Source organism: Leucoraja erinacea, chromosome 14, assembly GCF_028641065.1.
Source record: "Leucoraja erinacea ecotype New England chromosome 14, Leri_hhj_1, whole genome shotgun sequence".
Classification (NCBI taxonomy): Eukaryota; Metazoa; Chordata; class Chondrichthyes; order Rajiformes; family Rajidae; genus Leucoraja; species Leucoraja erinaceus.
The window spans coordinates 54,883,009-54,898,400 of record NC_073390.1 but is presented as its reverse complement, the minus strand read 5'-3'; the positions used below and the strand labels follow the sequence as shown (position 1 = coordinate 54,898,400).

Below are 15,392 nucleotides of genomic sequence, written 5' to 3'. Positions count from 1 at the left end.
ACACTGCGTCGTGGGTCCCCCTCATCGGCTCCGAATGGTCGGAAGCCTCCGCCCGCCCGCCTGCCTGCCTCACCTGGCCAGTTACTCGAGGGCGAGCGAGGACTGAGGGGAACCTCCAACGCAGTGCAAGCGCCGTCTTCCCGTTGTCGCCCCTGTGGAGTGGTACCGGCACCGGCACAGCTCCCATCCATGGTCCGCCGTGTGTGCGGTCCTGGTGGCGTCTTTCCCCCCCTTCCGCGAACGGAACACTCCTTCCCCGGAGTCCAAGGGGGCCGCTTGCATGCCCTGCGGGGAACAAGCAGACGCGAAGGGGCTGTTAAAATAAAGGTAAGTACTTACCTAAAGCTTAGTTTTTCTGGTTGTTACGGGAGCCCTGTCTCCCGCCTGCCGCTGTTGCCTGCTGAAACGTAATGCCGCACATGCGTCCTGAGGCGGGTTCTTCACGTAGTCACTCACGTGACTCCGAAATAAAATCAACCAGTCTTTAGTAGTGGAGCTGATCAACGGGCTACACCTGCTCCTAATATAAATGACTCATACACGTATGTGTGAACTCTGTATATGAAGACCGTGATATTTCTGTGACTTCCACAGATATTGTAGAGATGTTCTGGATGCTCGTTAAACAGTATTAAAAGAAAGTTATACAAAAACTACCAACTTCTTTTTCTCAGGTAGGTATTGGATTTTGGAAATAGCTTCTAATTGTTTCACATCTAATTCTTGCCCATTTATTCTGTGTCACGAGAGACATTTTGTACATTTTCAATACAAATATGCAGAATTCTTGTGCCAAACGTCTGGTCATTTTATTTGAAGAAATCAAACATTACAGAGTTGGTATAACATGAATAACATAACAAACTTATATGAAAAACCCTGTCCGAGCCACACAAACCAATACCAGTATGCATTCTACAGGTTAAAACAGTGCACAGGCAGCTGATTTATCAATATTTAAATAGTGATTTCCTGCCCATTACTTTGAATATTTAAAATGTAAATTTAATTTAATATTGAAGGAAAAAATGCAATTAAATTAATTTTGCATAATGCATTCACATATTTAAGAAGCAAATTTTAAAATATAAATTTCAAAATAAAGTACCCTTGGTTGTTCAAACCATCAACACAGAGATTTGAAGTTTCACCCACATCCAAAATGAAATACGAGTCAGGTTTTGATGTTACCTTGAAATTAAACAGATACTCAGACTAAATGCTACATTAATTCAGAGTTAACATTATTATGGATACAAAATGAAATTATAATTGAGGTGATCATATTTTGTTGCAGGATGGCATATTGCGTAATTACCATACAAAATCTATTTATTCACATTATTAGCAATAAGTAGCATCTTAATAAAGTCAACAATGATTATCAATTTGCTTATTGGCAATGCTTCATTTACCGTGCCTGAAACCTTTTCCTGTTTTTGCACAAACTGATACTTGCTTTATAAAATTGTGCACCATGAATTCTCATTATTGGTGGTTGGTATTGGTGATTGATGAGTAACATTTGTAGTGCGAGTCCACGTGGGAATACTTGTTTGCCTCGGGGCCACGGGATTAGCACAAGTAGCAGAAAAGTCAGATGATCTTTCACAAACTGCTTTGGTCTTAAGACAAGCAAAGCAAAACTCCACATGACACCTGGAGCACAGGATATACTTGCACATTTCTTTATGCTCTATAGTAATCCCACATGTGGGACAAGCGCGGAATTTAGGGCATTGGATTTTACTGTAAAATAAAGTTTTCATGTCACATTTCTTAAGGGCGTCCAGCTGAATGTTTGTGCATCCTTCATTGTCGCATCGATCAGAACGGGGGGTGCTTGGCCCTTCCATTCCTTCGAACATTGCCAGCAAAATTCATAGCATCTTCCATTTTGCGCTGTACAAATGGAACATCTCACTGAAAGATTTGTCAGATCTTTTCGCTCGACACAAGTCTGGCATCCAGGGCACTGAAGAAAGACAGAACAATGACTTCAACACTGAAATAAAATATGTATAGGAAGGAACTGCAGATGCTGGTTTAAACCAAAGATAGTCACAAAATGCTGGAGTAACTCAGTGGGACAGGCAGCATTTCTGGATAGGACTAGGTGAGGTTTCAGGTAGAAACATCATCCACTCTTTCTATCCAGACGTGCTGCCTGTCCAGTTGAATTACTCTATCATTTTCAGTCTATCTTCAGTGCATACCAGTATCTTCAGTTCCCTCCTACTGAAACTATATAGGAGAATGGGGTTGAGAGGGAAACATAGATTAGCCATGGTTGAATGGCGGTGTGGACTTGATGGGCCGAATGGCCTAATTCTGCTTCTTGCAAATATGTACTTGTGATTGCCTATGCCCATTTCCATCTTGCCAATTTGGATTTTCTCAATTCCTGTTATGAATTTTGTTACCATTTATTATAAATAAGGTGCTGTATTACCGTGCTGAATTCACAGTACTTTGCCGCAGCGAGTAAGGCAACCTTCTCTTCAAAATACTTCTGTTCATCGTCAGTCAGCAACGCATGCCTGCGAACCTCCACATAGGGCCATTCCTTGTTGCACTTTCCTTCTGTTCCATCCTTTATAGCAGGGCAGTGGAATGTGAAATGACCCTAACATAGGTATTGGGTGTTGCAAACAAAAATACCAATGTTAACGTTTGCTTCGATGCAAGGCCATGCAAGAGTTAAAATGAATGAAAAGTGCATGGAAACTGATTGCCAGAAATACTTACACGATCTATCAGGCTACGGCACCATCCGGTCAGTGCTGTGGGGTCCACAGCATGTCCACAGGACATCTCCACTCTGAGAACATTTGGGTCATCATCACCTACAAATGAGATCTTTCATTAGAGTTCTGGCATAACTTTTATAACAAGCAAATTCTGACATAAAAATATAAAGTAAACTCTCCATAAATGTAGAGAATTGTCCCAATATATCTTGTTTACAAAAGAAGGACAAAGTCAACCAGCAAACTCTCTCCCCCTTTCTGCTGGGATCACTCTGTGTGTGTAACTTCCTGGTCTACTCACCCTCCCCACCCAGCCCTTCCATTCCCTGGCATTATCCATCACCTGCAAACTTTGAAGAGGTCAACCTTTCTAACTTGTTCCTCCCATATTGCTAGCAAAGGAGATACCATGGACCATTCACTTTGCCACACAATGCTCATATCTAGAACAAGCTGCAGCCCTCATTATAGATATGGTGCCAGCACATAGCAAGGAGTAGATTACTAGATCAGACTGACTACACTTGGAGCTGAGAACTACACTATTTGACCCAGTTGAATCTCAAGGTGGCCCTGTGAAAAACCAATGGGCAATTGGCACATTGGCCCTCATCAGTCTGGAGTGTAGCAGAGTGTTCAGTATAGAGTTTGGGAAGTCATGTTGCAGTTATATAAGACGTTGGTGAGACCGCATTGAGAGGATTGTATTCAGTTCTGGGCACCTTGTTAGAGGAAAGATATTGTCAAGTTGTAACGGGTACAAAACAGATTTACAATGATGTTGCCAGGATTCAAGTCTGAGCTTTTGGGAGAGATTGAGCCGGCGGTGACTCTAGTCCTTAGAATGCAGGAGGGTGAGGGGTGATCTTATAGAGGTGTATAAAATCATGAATAGATAGTTTAGCCGGCCAGTCTCTTGCCCAGAGTAGGTGAATCGAGAACCAGAGGGCATAGGTTTAAGGTGAAGGGGAAAAGATTTAATAGGAATCTGAGGGTAACTTTTTCACAAAAAGGGGTTCTGGGTGTATGGACTGCACTGCTGGAGGAGGTGGTTGAGGCAGGGATTGTTGCTATGTTTAAGAAGCAATTAGCCAGGTGCATGGATAGGACCGGTTTAGAGGGATATTGGCCAAATGCAGGCGTGGGACCAGTGTAGATGCGATATATTGGTTGGCGTGGGTAAGTTGGGCCAAAGGGCCTGTTTCCACTCTGTATGATCCTAGGACTCTGACTATGAATCAAATGGTGAAGCTATACCAAATACAGAGAGTTGGTTATTGGTGATCAGTTGCCTCAGCCCTTGGTCATCAAACCTTCAAACAATTATATCATTGTGTTTCAGAGTATTGTCTGTTGCTCCAACTACCTTCAGCTTCTTCATCAATGTCTTGTCCTTCCCCATAAGATCAACAATGGGGACGTTTGCAGATGGATATTTTACCCGTGCTCAATGTTATGGGCAGTGTCTCACATAACGAGGAGGCAATGGAGACGGCACAAGCTGGAATCTGCTGCAAGAGAAGGTGAGCAGTCTGTGGAGGGAAATAGACAACCTCCCAAGAGCCTCGACAAGGCTAAGTTCCTCCAGCCGTTCCCCTTTCTCTCCACACTGTCATATCGAACCAGAATGTCCCTTCGGCAGAAAATGTTAGATTTAGACCAATGTTAGATTTGGGCCGAAAAATGGCAGATCTTTCAAAGCACACAAGCGCCTGACAACGCAGGGATCCTACACACTAGAGATTGGCCGTGCACATGCATTAACTGCCGCTCCAGCACCAGAGACTGGGTATTTGCAGCAAATGACACACCGCTCTCCCCTTAATCTATCTGGAACGTAAAGGAACAGGAGAGTCATAGAATAGTCCCCAATATGGGATGGTAGTTGAAAATGAATGACATCCCTGGGGACAAAGTCATCTTCCGAGTCGGTACTACCCTGATGCTGGAATCTCAGACAAACCCAATCTCATTCCCCCCTCCACCGTTTTTGCTACGTCCGAACTGGCCACACGGGGTCACCTCCCACGCCCCAGGAAAGCGTTGATAAATCCATTAGTTTCCCAATTCAAACATTCAGACGGAAGATGCTTGAAACGCTCGGTAGGTCAGGAAACGTCTGCAAATAAAATATATCAACGAATGAGTTTTAAAAAGAGACCTGTGATCTCGTCCTTTCTCTGTACAAACTTCAGGGTGCTGTCATTGGGATCGTAGCACTTTCCCGGCGTCTCCGTCATCCTTTCCTGGATGCTCAGTCCCAACCAATGTGTCCAAAGGTTGCTGCCGCCTGTTCACGACCGCTCCGACTGTCTCTAAAGTCCAACACCCGACTGATGCTTGCTGCAAACAAACGCAATGAAGTGTGAACCTTACGGCCAATCCCATGGAGTTCCAATCTGTAGAAGTTTCACTTTCAATTCATTTGAGCAAGACTCGTGAGCCGGGAAACATCACAACACCCCGCCCTCCCCCCCTGGAATTATGAATAACAGCTCCATTCTCCCTCTCTCTTTCCTTTGCCTCACCCCTAACCCCCCTCTCATTTCCCCGCCACCTCGTAGAAACAAGGAAACATGTTGGTTCGCAAAGCAAGATACAAAGTGCTGGACTCAGCGGGTCTGGCAGCATCTCTGGAGAAATCTCAGACTGAAGAAGGGTCCCGACCCAACACGTCCCCTATACATGTTCTCCAGAGATGCTGCTTGACCTGCTGAGTTACTCCAGTATGTGTGTCCTTTTCACCCATCACCACTCTTTCTTTCTTTCTTTCTTTCTTTCTTTCTTTCTTTCTTTCTTTCTTTCTTTCTTTCTTTCTTTCTTTCTTTCTTTCTTTCTTTCTTTCTTTCTTTCTTTCTTTCTTTCTTTCTTTCTTTCTTTCTTTCTTTCTTTCTTTCTTTCTTTCTTTCTTTCTTTCTTTCTTTCTTTCTTTCTTTCTTTCTTTCTTTCTTTCTTTCTTTCTTTCTTTCTTTCTTTCTTTCTTTCTTTCTTTCTTTCTTTCTTTCTTTCTTTCTTTCTTTCTTTCTTTCTTTCTTTCTTTCTTTCTTTCTTTCTTTCTTTCTTTCTTTCTTTCTTTCTTTCTTTCTTTCTTTCTTTCTTTCTTTCTTTCTTTCTTTCTTTCTTTCTTTCTTTCTTTCTTTCTTTCTTTCTTTCTTTCTTTCTTTCTTTCTTTTTCTTTCTTTCTTTCTTTCTTTCTTTCTTTCTTTCTTTCTTTCTTTCTTTCTTTCTTTCTTTCTTTCTTTCTTTCTTTCTTTCTTTCTTTCTTTCTTTCTTTCTTTCTTTCTTTCTTTCTTTCTTTCTTTCTTTCTTTCTTTCTTTCTTTCTTTCTTTCTTTCTTTCTTTCTTTCTTTCTTTCTTTCTTTCTTTCTTTCTTTCTTTCTTTCTTTCTTTCTTTCTTTCTTTCTTTCTTTCTTTCTTTCTTTCTTTCTTTCTTTCTTTCTTTCTTTCTTCTTTCTTTCTTTCTTTTTCTTTCTTTCTTCTTTTCTTTCTTTCTTTCTTTTTCTTTCTTTCCTTCTTTCTTTTTTTCTCTTTCTTTCTTTCTTTCTTTCTTTCTTTCTTTCTTTCTTTCTTTCTTTCTTTCTTTCTTTCTTTCTTTCTTTCTTTCTTTCTTTCTTTCTTTCTTTCTTTCTTTCTTTCTTTCTTTCTTTCTTTCTTTCTTTCTTTCTTTCTTTCTTTCTTTCTTTCTTTCTTTCTTTCTTTCTTTCTTTCCCTTTCTTTCTTTCTTTCCCTTTCTTTCTTTCTTTCCCTTTCTTTCTTTCTTTCCCTTTCTTTCTTTCTTTCCTTTCTTTCTTTCTTTCTTTCTTTCTTTTCTTTCTTTCTTTCTTTCTTTCCCTCTCTCTTTCCCTTTCTTTCACTTCTTTATTTCCTTTCTTTTTCTCTCTTTCTCTTTCTTTTTCTTTCTTTCTTTCTTTCTTCTTTCTTTCTTTCTTTCCCTTTCTTTCTTTCTTTCCCTTTCTTTCTTTCTTTCCCTTTCTTTCTTTCTTTCCCTTTCTTTCTTTCTTTCCCTTTCTTTCTTTCTTTCCCTTTCTTTCTTTCTTTCCCTTTCTTTCTTTCTTTCTTTCTTTCTTTCTTTCTTTCCCTTTCTTTTTTTCTTTCTCCCTCATTTGATGCCGTGGGCAGAGTATGTTCCTGAGCGTTATGAATGTAACCTTTTATTAACCTTTATCAGTTAAATCACTCATCCCAGTCTCTATATATTAAGATGTACAAAAATTGACAAAGACATTAAAAATATGAATTTATTATGAAAATATAAATGAACTGTTAATCAATTATATTGACAATAAAATCCACAAGGAAACTGGAGATCAGGGAGAAACCCCACGCAGTTTACGGGGAGAATGTACAAACTCTGTACAGACAACACCCACAGTCAGGATGGAACCTGATTATTCTGCCTCTGGCACTGTAAGGCAGCAACTGTACAGTTGCACCACTGTGCCGCCCATAGGTGTTATAGGGAATGGGCACAGAAGTGAAGTCACCAACCATTGTCATATTGCATGGTGTGGCAGGTTTAGGGTGACGTCCTCTTGCTCCTATTTGCTTGTGTTTGTGTGTTGTCACAATGTACATATGCTCTGTTCAACTTCATTCTGGGCCATTTAGCCTTATGGCAGTAAGAATCGTAGAACATGATTGAGCGCAGACAATAAAGGTTTCACTTTTTGTGTAAGAAAGAATTGCAGATACTGGTAAAATCAACGGTAGACACAAAATGCTGGAGTAACTCAGCGGATCAGGCAGCATCTCTGGAGAGAAGGAATGGGCGATGTTTCAGGTTGAGAATGAAGAGTAAATGGCCTGTCCCATTTGGGCGACCTAATTGGCAAGTTAAGAAGAGCTTAGGAGAGTTTGAAAAAAATGTCGCGTTGAAGACCAGCTTCGACTAACTAAGGGAAAATTGGACACCGAATAGTGGAGAGTGAAGACGACCTCCTTCGACCGCCCTTCGACTATGATGAAGATTACCTACGACTAGCTTCGACTACCCACGACTGACATGCCGACCTACTACGACTAAACCTACGAGTAAAAAAAGTATCGATTTTTCCATGGCGACCTTTTTTTACTCGCAGGCATTTTTTAACATAGTGAAAAAACCGCAGCGACCTAGCTGAGGCCTCGAGTACGCGGAGACCACTCTCGAACATGAAGGAGAGTTACGAAGACCTCCTACGACCTTGTGGCGACCATGCTACGAGTATGGATTGAGGGCAAACTCGCCAGAACTCGCGGTGGAGGTCGCCCAAGTGGGACAGCCCCTTAAGGATAAGTAAACTACACACATATTTAATGCAAGGGAATCAATGGAAAAGATGACAAAGTTATCCACACATTTCTTCATTTTATTCTTTCACTTCACCAACAGTAAAATTATAACAAGATGTGATACAATTTTCTGAAAATAACATGAAAAATATGTGTAGAAACCTGCCTTTATAAATGTGAAATTGTTTGTGATGTTTCTTCTATTAGTTGAATGTTTATAGTACTAGGGTAAATAAAATCTCATGTGTGGATTAACTAGGAATTAGAGTAGGACTTGGGTACAATGATTAAACATTCATTTTCGAGACTAGTGGTATATATTGGAGCAGTTAATGCCAGGAGTTCCTGCATTGTTGCCGTACAGTGAGCTGGGCAAAGTTGGCTACCAACACCAACATTGGAGATAGAGTGGGGGGTAAAGAAGGTTATTTAGGATTACAATCTGGAACAAATGAGAAAGTCGGCCAAGGAATGGCAAATAGAATATAACTGTGACAAGTGCAACGTGTTGCATTTTGGTGTTAAACCAGGGCAGGCCTCGGGTTAGAAGTGCATAGTTCCCTGACGGCAGTGGTGAGTCAATTATTTGGCATGCTTGCCTTCATTAGTCATCTTTCCACATTTAGTTCTCCAATATTTTCACCTCCCGTCTTAAACACCAGCCTTGTGCTTGTACAACACTGCATACATTTAAAATATTTATTAATAAAGGATAAAGGTAAATAATATTTGAGCAAAGGTCATGCATGCAACGTTTATACAAAACTGCCTCGTTGTATTTACTCACTCGATAGGTAGTGTAATCATCGCATTTACTATCCCATGCTAAACAGCTGATGGGGAAATACAAAGACTATTTCGGTGAGGATAAAAATAAAGTATTGAAACAATGCAGGATTGGTTTACAGACGAGAATACAGTGTATAGAACATCAGGTGAAATGTTGAAGCCCCATATTGAAATAAATACTAAGGTACATTGGGTAACATACACTTTATGAATGTTAAGATTATCGTTGTGTCGGCATTTTCGGATCAGAGACATATGGATCATTACTATTCATTGTCCAGAATCTTCATTTCCACACGAATGTTTCACGGGTGAGAATCTCACTCGCTGTACGTTCCCCCTCCTGGCAGACTCAGTACGATGAGTATTGTGGATCTGTCCTGGATCCCGTGAGCAGCCAATGTTTTATTGTCTTCCAGTTGATCACTGCCAAAAAGCAGGCGGAGGTCATCTGTGCCCCGGACCTCTGCAGAAAAGAAAAAAAGAGGGGGGGGGGGGGGGGGGGGGTGAGAAAAGAACACAGCATCAAGTCCATCCTGAATGCCTTTTCCACCGATCACTTGCCAGACTTTGTTCACCCCCCACACCCATCCACACATTGATTCAGTGTCTCTATTCTAGCTTCCTATCCCCAACAACAATCAGTCTGAGGAAGGGTCCCGACCTGAAACGTCGCTTGTCCATCATGGAGGTGCTGCCTGTCCGGCTCACTTTGTTCCCCAGCACTTTTCATTTGTAAACCAACATCTGCAGTTCCTTGCGCTGCCGTCTTTGGTAACCCGTCTAAACTTCGCCTTTACATCCAGCATTGATCCCGTGCATTAGTCACACACGTAACCACGTGTCTATCGACCCCGTGGAATATTGTCATTCCAAATTTGCACCCCCCCCATTACAAACTGCTTTCTCGATTTCATCCCAGCTTTTATTTTTGAAAACTAGACGCCACATTTTACTCACGGACCTGGTAGCAATTTCGCGATCACTTTCTTCTTTAGACTGAGGACTGTCATCCTTTTGAAATCATCTTCGGATTCCCCAATATTAATAGTATATGTTTTTCCTTTCAGGTCGTTCACGTACACTTGAATCCTTTTCGACATCGCAGCACCCGGACCGTCAACCGCTCTGTTCTCTCTTCGTTAGTTCACAGAATCTGTTTAAAACTGGACTAGGTTTCACTTTCGCTTTCCACATGTTTTCAAGAAATGCAGCATTGAGCAATCTCTGTTGCAACTATATGAGGTACAACGAACTACTATAGTCATAGAGCTTGGAAACAGGCCCTTCGGCCCAACCAGCATGTCCTATCTACGCTAGTGCCACCTGCCTGTGTTTGGCACATACAGTGCCCGCCATAATGTTTCGGACAAAGACCCATCATTTATTTATTTGCCTCTGTACTCCACAATTTGAGATTTGTAATAGAAAATATCACATGTGGTTAAAGCGCACATTGTCAGATTTTATTAAAGGCCATTTTTATACGTCTCGGTTTCACCATGTGTTTGTACATAGTCCACCTATTTCAGGGCACAATAATGTTTGGGACACATGGCTTCACAGGTGTTTGTAATTGCTCAGGTGGGTTTAAATGTCTCCTTAATGTAGGTATAAGAGAGCTCTCAGTCTTTCCTCCAGTCTTTCCATCACCTTTGGAAACATTTATCGCTGTTTATCAACATGAGGACCAAAGTTGCGCCAATGAAAGTCAATGAAGCCATTATGAGACTGAGAAACAAGAATAAAACTGTTAGAGACATCAACCAAACCTTAGGCTTACCAAAATCAACTGTTTGGAACATCATTAACAAAAAAGAGAGCACTGGTGAGCTTACTAATCACAAAGGGACTGGCAGGCCAAGGAAGACCTCCACAGCTGATGACAGAAGAATTCTCTCTATAATAAAGAAAAATCCCCAAACACCTGCCCGACAGATCAGAAACACTCTTCAGGAGTCAGGTGTGGATTTGTCAATGACCACTGTCCACAGAAGACTTCATGAACAGATATATAGAGGCTACAAGATGGGGACTCTCTACTAAAGAAAATTCAGGCATGTTCAAAATAAGAATTCATTCTCTTTTTTTCCAAGCTTCCACATTTTATACCAAAAAAAAGACCCAATGCTGGAGTAACTGAATGGGTTAGGCAGCGTCTCTAGAGAAACATTGAAACATAGAAAATAGGTACAAGAGTAGGCCATTCGGCCCTTCGAGCCTGCAACACCATTCAATATGATCATGGCTGATCATCTAACTCAGTATCCTGTACTTGCCTTCTCTCCATACCCCCTGATCCCTTTAGCCACAAGGGACACAGATTCAGATTCAGATTCAGATTCAGATTCAGATTCAATTTTAATTGTCATTGTCAGTGTACAGTACAGAGACAACGAAATGCATTTAGCATCTCCCTTGAAGAGCGACATAGCAAACGATTTGAATAAAAAAATATAATAAGTGTCCGGAGGGGGGGGTGGTGATTGGCAGTCACCGAGACACATCTAACTCCCTCTTAAATATAGCCAATGAACTGGCCTCGACTACATTCTGTGGCAGAGAATTCCAGAGAATCACCACTCTCTGTGTGAAAATTGCTTTCCTCATCTCATGTACCTTCCCCATTGTTCTATCTATTGTAACCATATAACCATATAACCATTAACCATTGTACTATTGTAGTTGAGTTTGACGATTGTATTTATGTAAGATACATCTGATGTGTTTGGATAGCATGTGAAATGAAGCTTTTCACTGTACCTCAGTACATGTGCCAGTAATAAACCTAAACCCAATATCTGGGAAAGCTGGACTAAGTGAAACAAAGTAGAATATTGTAGAAGAAAATTAAACTGAAGAGTTCCAGGAACTAGAAATTCAAGTCAAAAACAGAATAACACAAATTGGGTGTGGTTTAGAAGTCTGCATGCCACAAGGACAAAGGGCTGCACAGTGGTACAGCTGGTATAGCTACTGATTCATAGCACCAGAGGCCTGGGTTCAATTCTGAACTTGGTTGCTATCTGTATAGAAACATAGAAAATAGGTGCAGGAGTAGGCCATTCAATATGATCGTGGCTGATCATCCAGAATCAGTTCCTGCTTTCTCCCAATGTCCATTAGTTCCGTTAGTCCTAAGAGCAATATCCAACTTTTTCTTGAATACATACAGTGAATTGTCCTCCAGAGCCTTTTGTGTCAGAGAATTCCACGGATTCACAACACACTGGGAGAACAGGTTTTTCTCATCGCAGTACTAAATAGCCTACCCCTTATTCTTAAACTGTGACCCCCTGGTTCTGGACCCTCCCAACATTGGGAACATTTTTCTTGCAGCCAGCCTGTCCAATTCCTTAATAATTGTATATGTTTCCTTAAGATTCCCTCTCATCCTTCCAAATTCCATTGAATATACAGTGTGGAGTTTGCATGTTCCCCCTGTGATTGTATGACATTGCAAATGCAGAAGGGAATTTAAGGTGTTGAAGGGAACTAATTAAAAGTGTCTTGAAAGCCCCATTTCAAAATAACTCCACCAGAACCACAAGACAGTGTACACAAAGCATTCAGCTAGTCTGCACACCACATACAGGAAACACAGACAGAAAGGTACTGTAAACAAGGAGGCCAGAGACATCATGTTATAGGTTAAAGGCCTTTCGTTAAATGTTTCAGCCAGCACCATTTTGTTCAAATATTCAGACGGTCATTTCTCAGTCTGCTTCAAATTGTGCTTTCACCAAACATACATTAAATGATATAATTCCCAATGGAAATAGTATTGCCAATAAAACTAGGCTATCGTCTCTCGTTAAACTCTTTTTGAACAATCAGGTTTTTAAATAATGCTCTGTTCTTAAAACCATACAGAAACGTCCTGTTTATTTCCTGCTAACCACCGGAGCACCCTACCCCCTCCCGAAGGTGATGATCATTTATCCTACCCATCCCCCTCTCCCCAATCTTACCACCGAGTTATGCCTTTCTGATTCTTCAGCCTGAACCCACAGCAACTTCATCTCTTGGTTCTCCAAATTCCCCAACGTCCTCAACACTCTGATCCCCATCACCTGTAGCTAAGTGCCAATCTCCAGCCAGTCCCCCCCCCCTTGATTCCCCATATTTGGTGAATACACCTAATACATTTTAACAAGAACCTAGGTGAGGGAAGACAGCTACATTTGGATGAATGCAATTTTGTCAAACTGGGACAAAAATAACTGGATAAAGTCTGAAATATAGAAATATAGAAAATAGGTGCAGGAGTAGGCCATTCGGCCCTTCGAGCCTGCACCGCCATTCAATATGATCATGGCTGATCATCCAACTCAGTATCCCGTACCTGCCTTCTCTCCATATCCCCTGATCCCTTTAGCCACAAGGGCCACATCTAACTCCCTCTTAAATATAGCCAGAAGGGTCTTGACCTGAAACGTCACTTATCCTGAGATGCTGCTTGACCCACTGAGTTACTCAAGAACTTTGTGTCTTTTCTTTTAATAAACCAGCTTCTGCAGATCCTTTTATTTCGAGGAAGATATTTATATTAATGTTTTGTTTTGTTTAGATTAGAGATACGGCACAGAAACAGGAGCTTCAGCCTACCAGGTCCATGCCATCCACCCATCACACATACACTAATTCTATATCCTACACACTAGGGGCAATTTACCAAAACCAATGAATCTACAGACCGACACATCTTTGGAATGTGGTAGGAAACCGGAGCACCTGAAGAAAACGCATGTGGTAACAATGAGAACGTACAAACTCCGCACAGTCAGTTCCATAGTTGGGATCGAACCTGGTTCTGCAACGTTGTGAGGCAACAGCTCTATCGCTGCACCACTGTACTGCCCAGTGCAATTAAAGCTGCAATTAAAAATGCAATTGGCATCATAATTGTATTGTATTGTATTGTAAATCTTTATTGTCATTTCCTGAGTATTCGCATACCCAGAGGAAACAAAAAAACGTTGCTCAACCAGTGTCCATTCAGTGTGCATGAAAAATAAATAGAAATAAAAATACATGTATCATGATCAAATTTAACACTCTACTAAACATTCAACAGGCGTTCCGACCGGCAGCGGCACAACAGTGGCTCTGCTGCAGTGTGTCCAGGTTGGGGGTTTGTGCGCGATACTTGGCAGGGGGCAAAGTCCATTTATCAGTCTTATAGCCTGTGGGAAGAAGCTGAGGAGCATCCTGCTGGTTTTGCAGCTAATGCTCCTGTACCTCTTCCCAGATGGCAGGATGGAGAAAATGTCATGCGATGGGTGATAAGGGTCTTTAATGATGGAGATGGCTCTGCTGATACATCTCTTCCTGTATATGTCCAGCAGGAAGGGGAGTGGAGCACCAATAATCCTGCTGGCGGTCTTCACTATCCTGTCTAGTTGGTGCCGTTCGTACGCCTTGCAGCTCCCGAACCAGGAAGTGATGCCGTATGTCAGTGTGCTCTCGACAGTCCCCCTATAATAAGTCCGTAGGTGTGTAGTGGGGAGGCCTGCTTTACGTAGTCTTCGGAGAGGGTGAAGTCGATGCTGGGACTCAATTCTCAATCGCATAATACTCAATTCATAATATTTGAACCAAGCTGATGTAGTAAGCTGTAAGAGCTAACATTTATAATGTATAATGCATTCAGCTTCATGGAGCCTTCTGTCAATGCTACATTTTAACTGCAAAGTGGAGAGGGAACTGAATGCCTCATTTCAGTTGCCCAGACATTTACCCAGTCTGACAATTGACTGATATACTGACAGTTCGGAGAATTTTCATTTGAAACGTTATCACATTTGCCCTCTCACATTTGATCTCTGGTGCTGTCTTAATGGAGTTTGCACGTTCCTCCTGTGACCATGTGGGTTTGATACACCAGTTATTTCCACGTCCCACAGAGGTGCAGCCTCTGTAGAATGCCCTTAGTAAGTAGGGAATAAGGATACTGATGGTCAGCATGGGCTCAGTGTGTTTACTTTCTATGTTATCGAATGCTGGAGGATTTATTCAGTTCTTCCGGACAATATTTTTACCTGAATAGGAGTAGAATTATCCCATCAAGTCTACTCCACCATTCAATCATGGCTGATCTATCTCTCCATCCTAACCCCATTTTCCTGCCTACTCCCCATAACCTCTGACACCCGTACTAATCAAGAATCTATCTACCTCTCCTGTAAATATATCCACTGATTTTGCCTCCACAACCTTCTGTGGCAAAGAATTCCACAAGTTCACCACCCCCTGACTAAAGAAATCCCTCATCTCCTTCCTAAAAGAACGTCCTTTAATTCTGAGGCTATGACCTCTAGTCCTAGACTCTCCCACAAGTGGAAACACCTTCTCCACATCCACTCTATCCAAGCCTTTTGAGGTTAAGAGGGATGCAAACTTGCAGGTTGGTAGACGGGTGGTAGACCTCCAGGAGTGGGGTGGGGTGGGGTGGGACAAGAGTTTTTTGGGGGCAGTGACCGATGGAGACTGAGGACAACGTGTTATAAAAGTTACATAAAGGGAACCTATATCTCAGGTGTGTTCCCATTCAAGTCAGGGCTCAGAATCATTCGATAGGTC

General features: G+C 41.7%; 2 protein-coding genes across 2 annotated transcripts in view; both read right to left on the bottom strand.

Annotated features, from left to right (window-relative positions):
• Positions 1-784: 784 nt before the first annotated feature.
• On the bottom strand, positions 785-5,160 carry LOC129703756 (probable E3 ubiquitin-protein ligase RNF144A-A). Its single transcript, XM_055646460.1, is given in 5 exon segments — positions 785-1,838; positions 1,841-1,975; positions 2,453-2,626; positions 2,749-2,846; positions 4,912-5,160. Coding segments are annotated over 5 exon segments (864 nt in total). The 5' UTR covers positions 4,991-5,160; the 3' UTR covers positions 785-1,460.
• Positions 5,161-6,852: 1,692 nt separating this feature from the next.
• LOC129703169 (uncharacterized) overlaps positions 6,853-15,392 on the bottom strand; it is a 30,639-nt gene continuing 22,099 nt past the window's right edge. Inside the window, exons 6-7 of the mRNA XM_055645335.1 lie at positions 9,775-9,952; positions 6,853-9,276 (exon numbers count right to left, since the gene is read on the bottom strand). Coding sequence (XP_055501310.1) covers positions 9,131-9,276; positions 9,775-9,952 — 324 coding nt within the window. The 3' untranslated portion in view covers positions 6,853-9,130. The remainder of the gene's footprint in view (positions 9,277-9,774; positions 9,953-15,392) is intronic.